Source organism: Antennarius striatus, chromosome 8, assembly GCF_040054535.1.
Source record: "Antennarius striatus isolate MH-2024 chromosome 8, ASM4005453v1, whole genome shotgun sequence".
Classification (NCBI taxonomy): domain Eukaryota; kingdom Metazoa; phylum Chordata; class Actinopteri; order Lophiiformes; family Antennariidae; genus Antennarius; species Antennarius striatus.
The window spans coordinates 23,749,451-23,764,416 of record NC_090783.1 but is presented as its reverse complement, the minus strand read 5'-3'; the positions used below and the strand labels follow the sequence as shown (position 1 = coordinate 23,764,416).

The 14,966-nt window shown below is 50.6% G+C and overlaps 2 protein-coding genes across 2 annotated transcripts; both read left to right on the top strand.

Moving 5' to 3' along the window:
- The first annotated feature begins 855 nt into the window (after nucleotides 1-855).
- On the top strand, nucleotides 856-1,622 carry LOC137600645 (nanos homolog 3-like). The gene has a single exon (XM_068322375.1). The coding sequence runs from the start codon at nucleotides 859-861 to the stop codon at nucleotides 1,402-1,404; it is 546 nt and encodes a 181-aa protein (XP_068178476.1). The 5' UTR covers nucleotides 856-858; the 3' UTR covers nucleotides 1,405-1,622.
- A 4,310-nt stretch (nucleotides 1,623-5,932) lies between these two features.
- Nucleotides 5,933-14,194, top strand: cc2d1a (coiled-coil and C2 domain containing 1A). Its single transcript, XM_068322164.1, has 28 exons — nucleotides 5,933-6,069; nucleotides 6,189-6,286; nucleotides 6,371-6,512; nucleotides 6,589-6,692; nucleotides 7,724-7,975; nucleotides 8,067-8,370; nucleotides 8,509-8,639; nucleotides 8,753-8,825; nucleotides 8,959-9,105; nucleotides 9,947-10,074; nucleotides 10,284-10,356; nucleotides 10,443-10,564; nucleotides 10,694-10,790; nucleotides 10,900-10,976; nucleotides 11,129-11,224; nucleotides 11,310-11,432; nucleotides 11,543-11,601; nucleotides 11,684-11,800; nucleotides 12,120-12,193; nucleotides 12,287-12,345; nucleotides 12,460-12,611; nucleotides 12,696-12,786; nucleotides 12,861-13,016; nucleotides 13,098-13,226; nucleotides 13,306-13,429; nucleotides 13,516-13,592; nucleotides 13,672-13,719; nucleotides 13,871-14,194. Exons 2-28 carry the CDS (start codon nucleotides 6,230-6,232, stop codon nucleotides 13,901-13,903), a joined length of 3,045 nt encoding a protein of 1,014 aa, XP_068178265.1. The 5' UTR covers nucleotides 5,933-6,069; nucleotides 6,189-6,229; the 3' UTR covers nucleotides 13,904-14,194.
- Nucleotides 14,195-14,966: the final 772 nt, after the last annotated feature.

Sequence of the window (14,966 nt, the reverse complement as noted above, 5' to 3'; positions counted from 1 at the left end):
GTACCTTAGCCACTCACAGCAGACATCAACGATGAAGACACTGCGATGGTTTGGTGGTGAAAGCCTGAGGAAAAGAATAAAGTGACACTGAGCATTAATTCTGAATGAAAAAGTGAATGTGTAGAAACCATATCTGAGATGTGACCATAGGACCAGCAGACAGGCGATAGGTTTGCAGCACACAGTCCTGATAATGAGCCTAATGGATCTCAACAGGAAGAGGAGGTATGTAGACATCAGCCTCTGCGCTGAATAATCTTGACTTGATTTATGGTGTTCATGGTACTTTCAGAAAAAGTAAACTTTTCTGATATATTTTGCTGTCTTGATATTGAATAATTTTTGCTGTGAATTTAAACAAAACAGACGACTGAATTGTACATAATTTTAGGCCTTGTTGGGTGCCACCTTGCATTACTTTTCTTGGAAATATTTTTTTAAAAATCCTCTATTTGCCTTATTTACCTTATGCTTCATTTTCGTCGTTTTGCGTCACAACTCTGCTCCGATTGGCTACGGTACGTGGAATTTACCCGAAAAGGTTGAATTACATTTTTCCGTGTGCTGTATTTTTTAAATTTATTTTTAGGACACTTATCATAAGAACGACGCGCAATTTTGATTCTGTCCAACTTCTCTTCTTGTGCATTGCCCGGGCATCAAGGCGCACAAAAGATCTTTGGGTACACGCTGCTACTTGTGACGTCACAACTCAGCTGTGATTGGCCGAATGGTCTCGAGGGCAGAAAATTGGTGTCCCTCACGTGCGTGGCACGGGGTGCCCTGATTGGTTCGTTAACTCGGTGTTTTCTCTCGTCCCATCGCTTGTGCTCAATCACCAATCAGCCGCCACGGTTCATGGAGCCGCACCAGCGGAGCTTCCAGCCCTGGAGAGACTACATCGGACTGTCGAACACCATCAGGGAGATCCTGGACCGGAACACCGATCCCGGGTCGCGGGTTCCCGTCTGGACAAATCTGCGTCCTGGTTGTGAGCCCGTCCCCGTGCGTCATGACGCGATCCAGCCCGGAGGCGCCAGCTGCGCGCCCGGTCCACCGGGTGCGCCGATCTCGGACAGACCCCCGGGGGTCTTGAAGCTGCCTCCAGTCCGGGCGACCCCCTCAGGTCCGAAAGAGCCAAAGAGAATGACCCGGGTGAGAACTCAGGCCCCGCCCACGTCACCCGAGGGGGTGTGCTGCAGCTTCTGCAAACATAACGGAGAATCCGAGCTGGTCTACGGGTCCCACCGGCTGAAGACCCCCACCGGGGAGGTGCTGTGTCCCTACCTGCGGCAGTACGTGTGTCCCACCTGCGGGGCCACGGGGCCCCGGGCCCACACCAAGCGCTTCTGTCCGAAGGTGGACAGCGCGTACAGCTCGGTGTACGCCGGGTCCAAACGCTGAGCGCCCCCCCCCGGGGTGGAAACCGATCACGACAGTGACGTCACAGCGTGACGTGTCATCTGATGTATATAGTTGCATGTGTTTGTAGTGGCGTGTTTTTGTTCTTCTTTGCATGCTGTTTGGGTTTGCTGTGCTTCGTTCCGATTCACGTTTGGTTTCCATAGCGACTACCGGAGATGTTTTAACGCTTTTGAACTTAGATCAAAACTTTTTTTTCCAGGACAAGAAGTCCGGAAGAATTTTTTACTAACGGGTCACGTGACCGTCCAGCGTTTTAAAACAGGAGCTTCTCTTCAGAGGAGAACTTTTATTTCACTGTGTGGCTCAACCAATAAAAACAGGAGTTCTCTTAACATCCCTGTGTGACATCTGTGTGTCTGTGTGTGTGTGTGTGTGTGTGTGTGTGTGTGTGTGTGTGTGTGTGTTCTTCCCAACACCAACTCCAACCAACAACAGCTTTATTTCACAGCCAACAATCACAGATTCAAACGAACACAACTGGAAGGCTTCAATCCCTTCCTCCTGAAGGGGTGGGGTCAGGTGAACCCTGGAGGAGGAGGAGGAGGAGGAGAGGTGCTCCTGGGGGGTCCCCTGCTGCGGTGCAGGCTCTCCAGGTGCCTGTGGGCCGCCATCACCTCCCGACTAGGAGAACACAACCAGGATAAAGGACGAGTTAAACCTTCTCAACACGAGACTGACCAATCAGAAGTTGAACAACTCTAGACAGGAGAGGGGAGGAGCTGTGAGAAACAGGAAGGAGAGCTCTTTCAGAGCAGGAAGTGAGCGACTGACTTGAGGGAGGAGAGTTCTCTGATGAGGCCACGGATCAGCTCAGTGGCGTCGGCACAGGCTGCTAGACCCGCGTCTTCCTCCTCTTCCTCACTGCTTACACACACATGAAACATCACAGGATGTCAGAGGAGGAAGGACACGCCCTCGATTCATCAGTTCTCTAGTGGACACCAATGATGTCACCAATGATGTCACAAATGACCCCCTCCTGGGCTTTAACCCTCTTCTCCACTCACAGCAGAGTGATGGTGTTCAGCTGGGAGTCTGACACATAATCCATGGATTCCGGTCCAGACGGGTCCAGGGTGTCCCGGGTCTGGGGGTGGGTGATATTCAGAGCAGCATCAGACGGCCCAGGTGTGAGGTCGGAACCACGCCGCTGCAATTAGGAGCCACAGGAAACACGAGGCGTGAGAAAACACGGGACTGGTAGTAAATGTGACGTCATTAAACCACTCACGCTGTTCTTCCTGTCCGAGCCACTAGGGGGCACTGCAGCCTCACAGGACCCCACAGGGCCTCCTCCTCCTCCTGCATCCACGGAGGAAACTCCTGCTTCAGGGTGGTCAGAAACCGCATCCTCCACCTTGTGGCCTCCTGTCCTGGTCACACCCGTGGGCTGTAGTCCCGCCCTGTTGTCCTCAGGGTCCTCCCCCAGCACTGGGCCAGAGGACGACGTCTCATCAGTCATCACGTCACTGGTCTGTAGTGGACCTGATGTCCCGTCACCGGTCTGTAGTGGACCTGATGTTCCCTCATCGGTCTGTAGTGGACCTGATGTCCCGTCACCGGTCTGTAGTGGACCTGATGTTCCCTCATCGGTCTCTAGTGGACCTGATGTCCCGTCACCGGTCTGTAGTGGACCTGATGTCCCCTCACTGGTCTGTAGTGGACCTGATGTCACGTCACCGGCCTGTAGTGGACCTGATGTCCCCTCACCGGTCTGTAGTGGACCTGATGTCCCCTCACTGGTCTGTAGTGGACCTGATGTCCCGTCACCGGTCTGTAGTGGAGCTGATGTCACGTCACCGGTCTGTAGTGGACCTGATGTCCCCTCACTGGTCTGTAGTGGACCTGATGTCCCGTCACCGGTCTGTAGTGGACCTGATGTCCCGTCACCGGTCTGTAGTGGACCTGATGTCCCGTCACCGGTCTGTAGTGGACCTGATGTCACGTCACCGGTCTGTAGTGAACCTGATGTCCCGTCACCGGTCTCTAGTGGACCTGATGTTCCCTCACCGGTCTGTAGTGGACCTGATGTCCCGTCACCGGTCTGTAGTGGACCTGATGTCACGTCACCGGTCTGTAGTGAACCTGATGTCCCGTCACCGGTCTGTAGTGGACCTGATGTTCCCTCACCGGTCTGTAGTGGACCTGATGTCCCCTCACCGGTCTGTAGTGGACCTGATGTCACACTTCCTTCATCCCCCTCAGCACTGAATCCTCGTGAGGTGATGGCAGCAGCGTGGACATCAGTTCCTGCCCTGCAGCAAAAAGTATCATCAGTTTGGAAGCAGTAAATCACAATAAACCTTTAATGATTGAACTTCTTCTGTGATTCTACTCAGAATTTCATCAACACAGGTCAACCTCGTCTTACTTCATTAATCGGTTCCAGGAGACGTCGAAAAAACGACGTAAGTTGAACGAACTGAAGATAGCCATTCCCAGTTCTGTAGTGAACGTTATTCATGAGTGTATTTTAATAATATTTGGTTAGACTTAATTTTGTATGGAAAATGAAAAAAAATAAAATGAGGTAAACTTGATTTTTATTTTCCAGTGTATTTTTTTTAAATTAAGTATAATCAATAACAACATGATTTAAGCCGAGGTTCACCCGTAATCCAACTGAACTCCTACGACCACACGTCTGTCTGAGCACTGGTGTGTTTCAGAGGACACGCCTCCTTTGACCAGTAAAGCTTCAGAACTAAAAAACGGCCTTGAACACATCATCATTCTGACCTGTGTCGCCCCCCATCGGGTTCAGGCCCGGTCTTGGCTTCATCCTGCTCTGGGACGCCCCCTGCTGGGGCGACGGGTAGAAACAGTAATGGCAGTGGAGTCCAGATCACGTCTTCAGGGTCAGCACAGATCTGCCTCTCAGCTCCCTCAGGTCCATCTGGCCCACGTTCACGCTCTGGCGTCAGCAGACAGCGACTCCCCTCCTCCTCCTCCATCGGGTCACACGCACCCAGCCGCTGCTTCTTCCTGGCAGGAGAACCTGCCGCCGAAGTCTGAGGGTTCTCAATTAGACTAAGTTTCTCTTCAGGACCCGCCGCACGGGATCCACAACCTTTTTGATGGAGAACCTGGACTTGTGCAGCACCCGTCTGAGGTGCCGACCCGCTACAGTCCACCAGCAGTTTCTCCTGCTGGTCCGTTGCAGTCCAGGTGGCCTCAGGGTCCATATCTGCTGTCAAGCCTGTCAGCTGAGAATCCCTGTTGGGATTGGTGGACACAAACTCTTCTGGAGCCTCAACCACTTTAGCTGCTTCGAAGGGAGCAGCTGTTCCTTCTGCACGTTGGCCTCGCGTTCCAGAACCTGCTGGACCAAACATCTGCTGTCTTCACACGGAAACACCAGCTCAGTTAATCGTGAATGATTTCTGATTGACATTTATTAACTTGGCTTTTAATTAATTTATTACATCTTCTTATTGTCATTACTTTTGACCTTTTGTCTGGCTCTTAATTGAATTTATTTGATTAATTACAGATTTATTTGACCTTTTTAGACTTTTTTAATTGAATTTTATTTAAGACTATTTTTTACCTTTTTAATCTGGCTTCTAACCTTATTTTATTTTATGACTTTTATTTACTGAATTTCCATCTATACAATCATCTGATTGATTTATAATAATAAATTTTATGAATATGAACACATTTTATGCTTTTATGAATATGAATAAATTACCGTGCCAACCAATCAGAGAAGAAGCGGTCCAGAATGGGTGAGTTTAGAGATTTAAAGAAAATGAGTCCAGGTTTGTGAGCACCTACATGACGGGACGATGGCATCTCCTCTACCGCTGCTGCTCTTCTTCATTTTTCTTGTGATCATGTTCCTGAGAACGAAAGTTAACCTCATGAAAGATTAAAAGACAACAACAAACACAAAACATTAGCATTTGTTTGTAACTCGAAAGTTAGCATAATGCAGCAGGTTAATTTGTACTGAAGGTAGCATGCTAACACCAGCAGACGTACAGGGTTCCGGCTTTACTTCCGAGATACGCGAGAAAACTACAATAAATCTCGAAATTTTCAGTTCACTGTAAAACTGGCACGTTCTGGACACCTAAACCAAAATTAAATTTTTCTGCGCTTCCGTCGGTGGCCCCGCCCTCTAACTCTACGGATTGCGATGACGTCAAGGGTTTCAAATATTTTTTTCCAAATTGCATAAACTTTTTCCAATCCCAAAACCTCGTTAATATTAATGAAACGAATGAAAGCAATAATAATAATAATAATAATAATAATAATAATAATAGCGTTTCTTCCGGATTTCCTGACACCAGCTAGACGCGGCTATTTTACGTCAGCGATGGCCGCTTTTTCGTCAGGAGGGTTGCAAATATTTTTTCTAAACTGCAGAAACTTTTTTCTAACCCCAAAACCTCGTTAATATAAATAAAACGAATAAAAGTTTCACTAATAAGGGCATTTCTGACGACTTGCTAGACGCGGCTATTTTACGTCAGCGACCGTCTCTTTTCGTCTAGCCGTAAAGCGTTGCCATGGGAGACGGAATGACGAAAGTAGATCCCGGACTGTCGTTTAGGTGCAGCTCGGCGTTCTAAGACGCCCGTCGGGTGTTGTGCGTTCTTCTGGCGGGTGGTGTGAGACTCGACCAATCGATCGGTGTGCTGACACACTTTTAACGCGACTTTTGAAGCTTCGTTTCAAACGTTTTCGTGATAAATAATTGTGTGTGGTGTTTGCTAAGCTAACAGCTGATGCTTGTGTTTATATCCGGGCAGCACTTCCGGTTTCCCCACGAAGTGGAACCCACGAACAGCCCATGAGTCGCAGTCGGAACCCCCCACCCCGGGGTCAAGGGGCAGCTCGAGCCAAACAGGTAACACCCCCCCCCCCCCCGGGACGCCTGGAGCTACCGGGCCGGGCGTGAGTCAGCAGATTCCCGTGTGCTCTCCCCGTCCAGATGGGGCTGCTGCTCGACCTCACCCCGGACGGGATGACGCCCGACGACGGGAACGATGAGGACCTGGAAGCGGAGCTGCTGAGTCTGGTTGGCGACGATGGAGGAAACGGGAGGTCACGGGGGCGGAAAGGTGGAGGCAAAGGTGAGTCCCTGACAGAAACCCCAGGCAGCGGTGACGACACCCCCCTGTCCCGGTCTAAACTGGGGTTACTGTCCAGCTCCGGTTGCCATGGCGGAAATCGAGCGGATGGCAGCAGACTGCATGATCGACCTGGACGACGAAGACATCGGGGATGATGACTTGGATGATGAAGATCTGCTGGTAACACACCTTCCTTCATTTTTGATCTCCAGTAGAAGTTAATCCATCAGATTAATTTACAGCATCTTCTTTGGTCTGTTCTGTCAGCCTGTATGATCTCTAGATCACTACTGTGGTTTTCACTGAGGGCCACATCAAAGGGCCAGATGTAGCTCGTAAATGTAACTCAGTGTAATGTAACTAAATGTAACTACTCCTTAATGTAACTAATAAATGTAACTAAATGTAACTCAGTGTAATGTAACTAAATGTAACTACTCCTTAATGTAACTAATAAATGTAACTCAGTGTAATGTAACTAAATGTAACTACTCCTTAATGTAACTAATAAATGTAACTAAATGTAACTCAGTGTAATGTAACTAAATGTAACTACTCCTTAATGTAACTAATAAATGTAACTAAATGTAACTCAGTGTAATGTAACTAAATGTAACTACTCCTTAATGTAACTAATAAATGTAACTAAATGTAACTCAGTGTAATGTAACTAAATGTAACTACTCCTTAATGTAACTAATAAATGTAACTAAATGTAACTCAGTGTAATGTAACTAAATGTAACTACTCCTTAATGTTAAATAACTGAATTTCTGACTGATTCTAGTTCCAAACATTACAGTTAGACAGAAAAAATATGTTTGTTTCTCTGTTCTAACAAAAATCCTTTTCATTTGTCAGGTTATTAAACCCACAGAACTCCATCAATCAAGGATCAAACTATCAATCAATAAAGAAAAATAACATCAGACAAAAGACATTAACTTTGTTCAAAATGGGCTAAATTACTGCATTGTGGGAAATGTAGTTTTTGGGCAAAGCACGCTTTTGAACTATTTATTTTTAGACACACTGACCTTTTATGATCTTGCGGGCCACATAAAATGATGTGGAGGGCTACAGTTGGCCCCCCGGGCCTTGAGTTTGACAGGTGCGCTCTAGACTATTAAAGAACGTGATCAGATTAATTGATGATGTGAAATACTCACAAGTTCCAGTTTTCATAATCTGTGTAAACGACTCCATTCCAGGCTGAACTGCAGGAGGTTCTAGACGACGACGACGATCAAACTCCTGGTCCCGTCCCGACGCCACCAGCTCCCAAAGCCAGCGTCCCGTCCGTCTCCGCTCCTCCTGCTCCTCATGCTCCTGCCGGCGGCGGCGCTGCTGCTGGGATAGAGTCCTGCCTGCTGGAGCGTATCGACATGTACAAAACGGCCATTTCCAACGCCAAGGCGGAGGGCGAGTCCAGCAAAGTGAGGAGATACGAGCGCGGCTTGAAGGTGAAGACGCAGATCCAAAAACAGAAGGTTTCTGCTTTTGTTCTCTGTGGTTAAAAACTGAGATTGTCTTCTTCTTCTTCTGGAACTCCAGACGCTTCAGTCCATGTTGACCTCTGCCAGGAAAGGAAAACCAGTCAACAAGGAGGAGATGCCGCCTCCCGTCGCCCTCGGAGGAAAGGCCAATGCCACCCCCCAGCCCGAATCCACCAAGGAGCACGAGTCACCTCAGTCCGTGCTCGTGCCCCTTCCCCCCACCAATCAGAAACTTTTGAGAGACGCCGCGCCTCCCGCTCCCAACACCAAACCAATCCACCCGTCCCTGCCCCCGAAGCCTGCCTCCATCAGCCCGGAGACGCCGGCCGTGACCCCGCCCTCCCCCGACACAGGAAGCTCAGGTGAAAGAGGACGCGACGTGAAATGTTTACAATTCGGTTTTTTTGTTCGGAACCAAAGATTCCTGTTCGAAGCCCCGGTTGGTCGTCAATAACCACGTAGCAGTTTGTTGTGTTTTACGTTTGTATTTGACGACACAGATTCGCCGCCCCCCCAGCCCGAGCTGAAACAGGCGGTGCTGTCCAGACAGAGGGAGTACAAGCTGGCCGCCGTCAAGGCCAAACAGGGGGGCGACCTGGACCGAGCCAAACTATACTACATCACTGCTAAGGTAAGAGAACCAGCGCCACCTCTCGGCATCAACACGCCTGTGTGTGTGTGTGTGTGTGTGTGTGTGTGGGGGGGGGGGTCGCTCGTGACCCCGCTGACCCTCCGTGTCTGCAGAAGCTGGACGCGCTGGTGGAGACGCTGGACCGAGGAGAACCGGTGGACCTCAGCCTGCTGCCGCCGCCTCCTGGTCAGTGTTCCCAGATTTAAACCCGCCTCCCCTGAATTTATTGATTATTTATTATGTGCTCGTCATTGTGCGCCTGATTGTAGGGGGGGGTTCTAATAAAAACCCATCTCTGCCATCTGCTCCTCCTCTGCAGGAGACATAACACAACACTCCGCACCTCCTCCTTCATCCCGCACTTCTGCTGCTCCTCCTGCACCCACTCAGGTGACCCCTGCACCCGCTCAGGTGACCCCTGCACCCACTCAGGTGACCCCTGCACCCACTCAGGTGACCCCTGCAGGTAAGATCCTCCTTTAAATGATGCCTCCTTCTGATTACAGTTAGCACATTGGAGCTGATAAACCTGAAAATCGACATTTACGTTTTGATCTCGCGCGAGTTTTCCCGTCACCAGACTCACCTGTGTGATTCTGTCTGATTGAAATCGACCAAACGGCGACACGACGTCTGCACGTTTTACACGCTGCAGTGAGAGAGGAGTTAGAGAAACTCAGTAAGATCTAACAGGGTCTGACTGTTAAAGCACTTTGAAATGTCTGCTGATGTGATTCAGCTCTATATACAAATAAAAGTTTATTGATCATCACCATGCCTCCGAAAAAGATGCAAAAGTTGGAGAAAAACCAAGTGACAATGAGTGAGATCTGTAAGGCCACTCAGCAGCTGCTCACCTCTAACACACAGTCCTGAAAGTTGTGTGTAGACGGCTGTCAGATTGGTACAGAATCACCATGACAATACAGAAGGCAAAGAATATGAATTAAAGGCAAAGAAAACGATTGAGTGAAAAGCAAAAGTGGAAAAAAAAGTGAACTATTACATCTGTCTTTATTATAAGTTTTTTTTAAATGACTACCAGGCTTTAACATTTTGATAAGACTAATATATCATTTCTTTTTTTTTTCTTTTTACTTAAACAGTTATGGCATCGTTATTAATTAAATCGGTAAAATTAACAGTTTAGTTTTTATATTATACTGTTGGCAAAACTCAATCCTTGCGTACGCTTCTACTGTATATTCTGTTACTACTGTTGGGATGCTCACATTTTTCTTAAAGCGCATCCCAGGGATGCACTACTTTCTTGAGGTAAAATGAACTTGTGTGTGTGTCTTGCAAAGAGCTTCCTGCCCCCACCTCTGTGGCGGAGGCCCTGCAGCAGAGGATGGACATCTACAAATCGACAGCAGAGGGAGCCAAAAGCAAAGGAGACGATCGCAAGGCTCGCATGTACCAGCGCATCGTCAAGGTGATCCACGAGTGGAAGCGGCGCCGTTAGTCCAGTCGGTTCCTGCAGCCTGAGAGCAGATCCTTTCACACCTTAACCTTGAGAAAACTAGGTCAAGGTCAAATTTCAACTTTTGTACACTCGGGAACCAGACAAAATAGAAAGACGAGGGAGGAGGTGTCATTTTTCCTCTGAGGTGCGTCAGAAACTTTCCTCCTTTCCTTTTGCAGCAATACCGGGACGCCATCCGAGCTAACGACGCCGGGCGGCCAGTGAACTTGTCCGACCTCCCGGTGCCACCAGGTAAACGTCCTTCCCAGGTCTACCGTAGCGCCGCCTGCTTGAGGCCATCCACTAATGGGAGGTTGTGTGCTCGTCTCCTCCTCCAGGCTGCCCCCCCCTCCAGGGCTCAGAGGGCAGTCAGCAGAGCTTCGTCAACGTCTTGGAAACAGCCCTGGAGTTAGCCAATCAGGACGTCGATGGAGACGATAAGGAAGGCGGTGGTGGCCAGGTAACGACGTGGTTGTGTTTGTTTGACTCTTCCTGAAGTCTAAAAGCTCAAATTGTCCAATCAGGATCGTCCAAACAGGACAAAACTGGACTAAACAATCTGATCTCCGTATTTATGTGCCCCCCCCAGCCTGCAATGCGCCCATCGGCCCAGAAGGCCAAATCTCCAGCATCTCAGGCCCCCCAAGAACCTGGAAGCTCAGCAAGTTTAAAGCTGGGGCCTAGAGGTGTGTCGGAGCAGCTGCACACACCTGCCCGTGTGCTCAGACGGGAAGATTTCATCCAAAATGACTTTAATGTCTTTTTAATGTTTTTTTCTAATATTTCCCCTCGCAGCTCAGCAGCAAATCGACTTCCTGTCGCTACGGCGACAGGCTTTCCTTCGAGCGGCGCTGCGCTCCAAACAGATGAAGGTGAGTCACAGGGCTGGTCGTCTTCTCTGCGTGAGGACGTCCTGTCCTCCAGGTGCTCGTGGTGTCGTTGGACCGTTGTGATCCGTGTTGTGATCCGTGTTGTGATCCGTGTTGTGATCCGTGTTGTGATCCGTGTTGTGATCCGTGTTCAGGACATGGCTACTGCAGCACAACACCTCCGACACTCCAAGGGACTGGACCCCATGATCACTGCTGCCAAGTCTGGCCTCCCTATTGATATCAGGAAGGTAACAAAGGTGTTCAGATACCAGTGTTGATCTAACACCAGAAGCCCCAGAACCTAACCCAACCCCCCCCCCCCCCCCCGGACAGATACCCAGCATTCCTGTCTACGACAACGACTACAGCCTGACTCGCTCGGGCACCTCCCCCGTCTCCCCCCGGTCCAGTGAGAAGTACCACAGCCTCATGGACCTCCTGAAGAAGCAGCACGAGGTTCTCACCTTCTCCCCCCCCTCACACTTGAGACGAAGGCGTGGCCGGAACAGACCGACGACGTCTGACGGCGTTGAAGGTTTCTCGTCATCCGTCTGTTGTGTCCACAGAAATGTCTGGGCTGCTCCCAGCAGTTCGTCCTCCTGGGGAGCGTGGGGGAGGCTCTGAAGTAAGACCTTCTGTGTTTCTGACTGATTCTGTGAACGGATGCCTGCGTGAACCGTCGTCATGACAACCGTCTGCGTCTCCAGGTTCGATAAGCTGGCTGAGGAGTGCATGAAGAACGTAGAGCTCCTGAAGGACGCCTACGCCAAGGGCCAGCCGGTGCCCAGGGGCCACACGGAGGAGAGGACGTTCAGCACCGTCAAGTCAGCAGCAAACGCCGTCGTGAAACGATTGTTTGTCCTGAGGAGCGTCACGTGTTAGTCGGGCTGGTCACATGACCACGACCCACTGAAGCCGTGACTCTGTTTGGTCGGCCGTGACTCGGTTTGGTCGGTCGTGACTCGGTTTGGTCGGCCGTGGCTCGGCGCGATCGGCCGTGGCTCGGCGCGATCGGCCGTGGCTCGGCGCGATCGGCCGTGGCTCGGCGCGATCGGCCGTGGCTCGGCGCGATCGGCCGTGACTCGGCGCGATCGGCCGTGACTCGGCGCGATCGGCCGTGTAATGCCTCTGCTTCGTCTGCAGGGTGAACTCCAGCCTGACGCCGAATGAGATGATTCTTTACATCGTCAGAGGCATCAACCTGCCCGCTCCCTCAGGTCTGGAAGCGCTGCAGCTTAAAACACGTCTACGTAACGTGTTACACGTACGTGACGTGTTACACGTATGTTGACCCCCCCCTGCTCCTCCAGGTGTGTCACCTGAAGACCTGGACGCCAGTGTGAAGTTTGAGTTCCTGTTCCCCAGTACGGTAAGAGCGTTTCCCCTTCAGAGCAGGAGGTGTGTGGTTGTGTGAAGCCGGGTCCTGATGGGGTCCTGATGGGGTCCTGACCCGGTTCTGTTGGGGTTCTGGTTCTGTGGGCAGGAGGAGGCTCAGCGGGACAAGACCAGCACCGTGAGGAACACCAGCAACCCCAAGTTCAAGGAGAAGTTCAAGCTCAACATCAACCGCGGCCACAGAGGCTTCAAACGGGTCGTCCAGTCCAAAGGCCTCAAGTTTGAGATCGTCCACAAGGGGTAAGACGACGGTACGCCGGGGGGCCACGGGTTCCTGTTGGTCTCCATGGCGACGGCTGACGATCCTCTCCTCCGTGTCGACAGAGGTCTGTTCAAGACGGACAAACCGGTGGGCACCGCCCATCTGAAGCTGGAGGCCTTAGAGAATCACTCCGACATCAAGGAGATCATCGAGGTGAACGCCCGAGCACCTGACCTGACCCCGACCTCTGACCCCGACAGACGCTCTGACGCTGACCTGCTTTACAGGTGATGGACGGACGGAAGGCCACCGGCGGGAAGCTGGAGGTGCGGGTGAAGATCAGAGAGCCCCTCTCAGGGGTGGACGTCCAGCCCACGACGGAGAAGTGGCTGGTCCTGGACCCCGTGTCCCCCCTGACCCCCCCAGAGAGACAGAAGGACCGGGTGAGTACCAACCAAACAAGTGTCGGGTTCTGCGGGGGGGTGACGTGACGACACGGATGACGATCTCTCTGCCTGAACCAGGAGCCGTCTCCCCGGTCCAAACCCAGACATGAAGCCAGCGAGCGGGGGCGCCCCGGTAGCCCCACCCCCCAGTACAAGCTCCACAGCTTCAGCCTCCTCAACTACGACAGGAAGCGTCTGGAGAGGAAGGTACGTGTGTGTTTGTGTGTGTGTTGTGTGTGTGTACGGCTCCTAACGGGGGCCCGGGGGTCACGCTGTCCCCTCTCAGATTGCAGAGTATCACAAGGCGAGACGGGACCCCCCCTCTGACCTGGTCCAGCAGCACAAGGACGTCACGCACCGGCTGCAGTGGCAGAAGTCAAACCTGGAGCAGGAGGGCGCCGGGCTGACAGGTAGGTCGTCGTGATCGCACAACGTAACGTACGTACGCGTGGGGTCCCGGAATAATGTCCCCCCCCCCCCACCCCGCTGCCCCCAGAGTACGAGACGGTGCTGCGACGGTTAGCCGAAGCCCTGGCCGAGTCCGTGAAGAAGAGCTCCAGCCAGGGCAACAGGGTGAGTTCAGGGACGGGGGGGGGGGGGGGGGTGGCGCCCCAGATCGTTCACACCTTCACTTGACATTGTCCTTGTTCAGGACGTCGCCAAGGATTCCCTGGGACGGCTGCAGATGGTGAAGACCGAGGTGAGGCCCCCCCCACGCTGTGTGTGTGTGTGTCTGTGTGTGTGTGTGTGTGTGTGTGTGTCTGTGTGTCTGTGTGTGTGTGTGTGTATAGAGAGTTTAGCATCCTCTGACCTGAACGTGTGTGTGTGTGTTGACGTGTTCCCTGCTCCAGCTGGAGTCGCTGAGGAGGAAGCGCACCCACTGAGGAGGAAACGCGCCCACCCCCCACACCAACAGCAGAGAGCGTTTAACTGCCCCAATCCAGGGCAGTAATTCCTGTCCACATTTAGACAGGAAGTGTGTTTGTGGTACTGGTTTTGGGATTGGCTGTATTAAACGCTGTCGGGGTCTTAGTTAACTTTCTCTTGAGGTGCGTTTATACATGGGGAGGGCAATCAGACACACGTGTTAAAGAGACAGTCTTGTTCTCCAAACACGTGTCCCGTGTGCGTTCAGCCGGGATGTTGACATGAATAAAGTTGTGTACCAGCATTGAGTTGTATTCATTCATTCATTCATTCATCTTGTAGAACCTACCTGCTGAAGGGGGGGGGGGGTATCCCAGCTGACTCATTTCATTTACACACATCCGTCTTACAATTGTAAAAACTTACTCCAGAGTCATTCAAGCAATAACACAGAAGTTGGTTGTTGTTTTTTTAAAGTAAACTACTTACAAACACATGAAATAGAGAATTAAAATAATCCAGGGCTTCTTGTAAATTCCCCACAGAGGAATTACATGCATGAACAAACAGGAAATATATTTGACCAGTGTCATGGGTGTAACTCAGGCCCAAGTCACCATTTTCCTTGCCACTAACAGAAGGATATTCAGCCAATACACCTTTCTATGATCTATATTTCCATCTGGCAATGAATGTGATCCAGTGGGTCTAATGGTAGGTCCATATTCAAAATAGTATTTCTGTACGAATCCCCTACCAATATGAATCCCACAAACATTTAGGAAGTGTTGGAATAGCGGTGAGGGGGGGGGGGGGGCAGCTGAGCCTACAGAGGAAACAATAGAATTTATATGGAACAGATGAAATTGTGATATTCCATATTTCAACTTTAGAAATGTTTTGTATGTGGATTCACCACAAAACTAAATGACAAATACATATATTTTGTTACTTTATCCTTGTCACGTGACTTTCTTCCGCACCAAACCAAACGTCGAAGCAGTGATTCTATTATTGGAAATGATCAGTATTTCTCCTACATTGAATACACTGATTGTAAGTCGCTATATTTCAAAATAA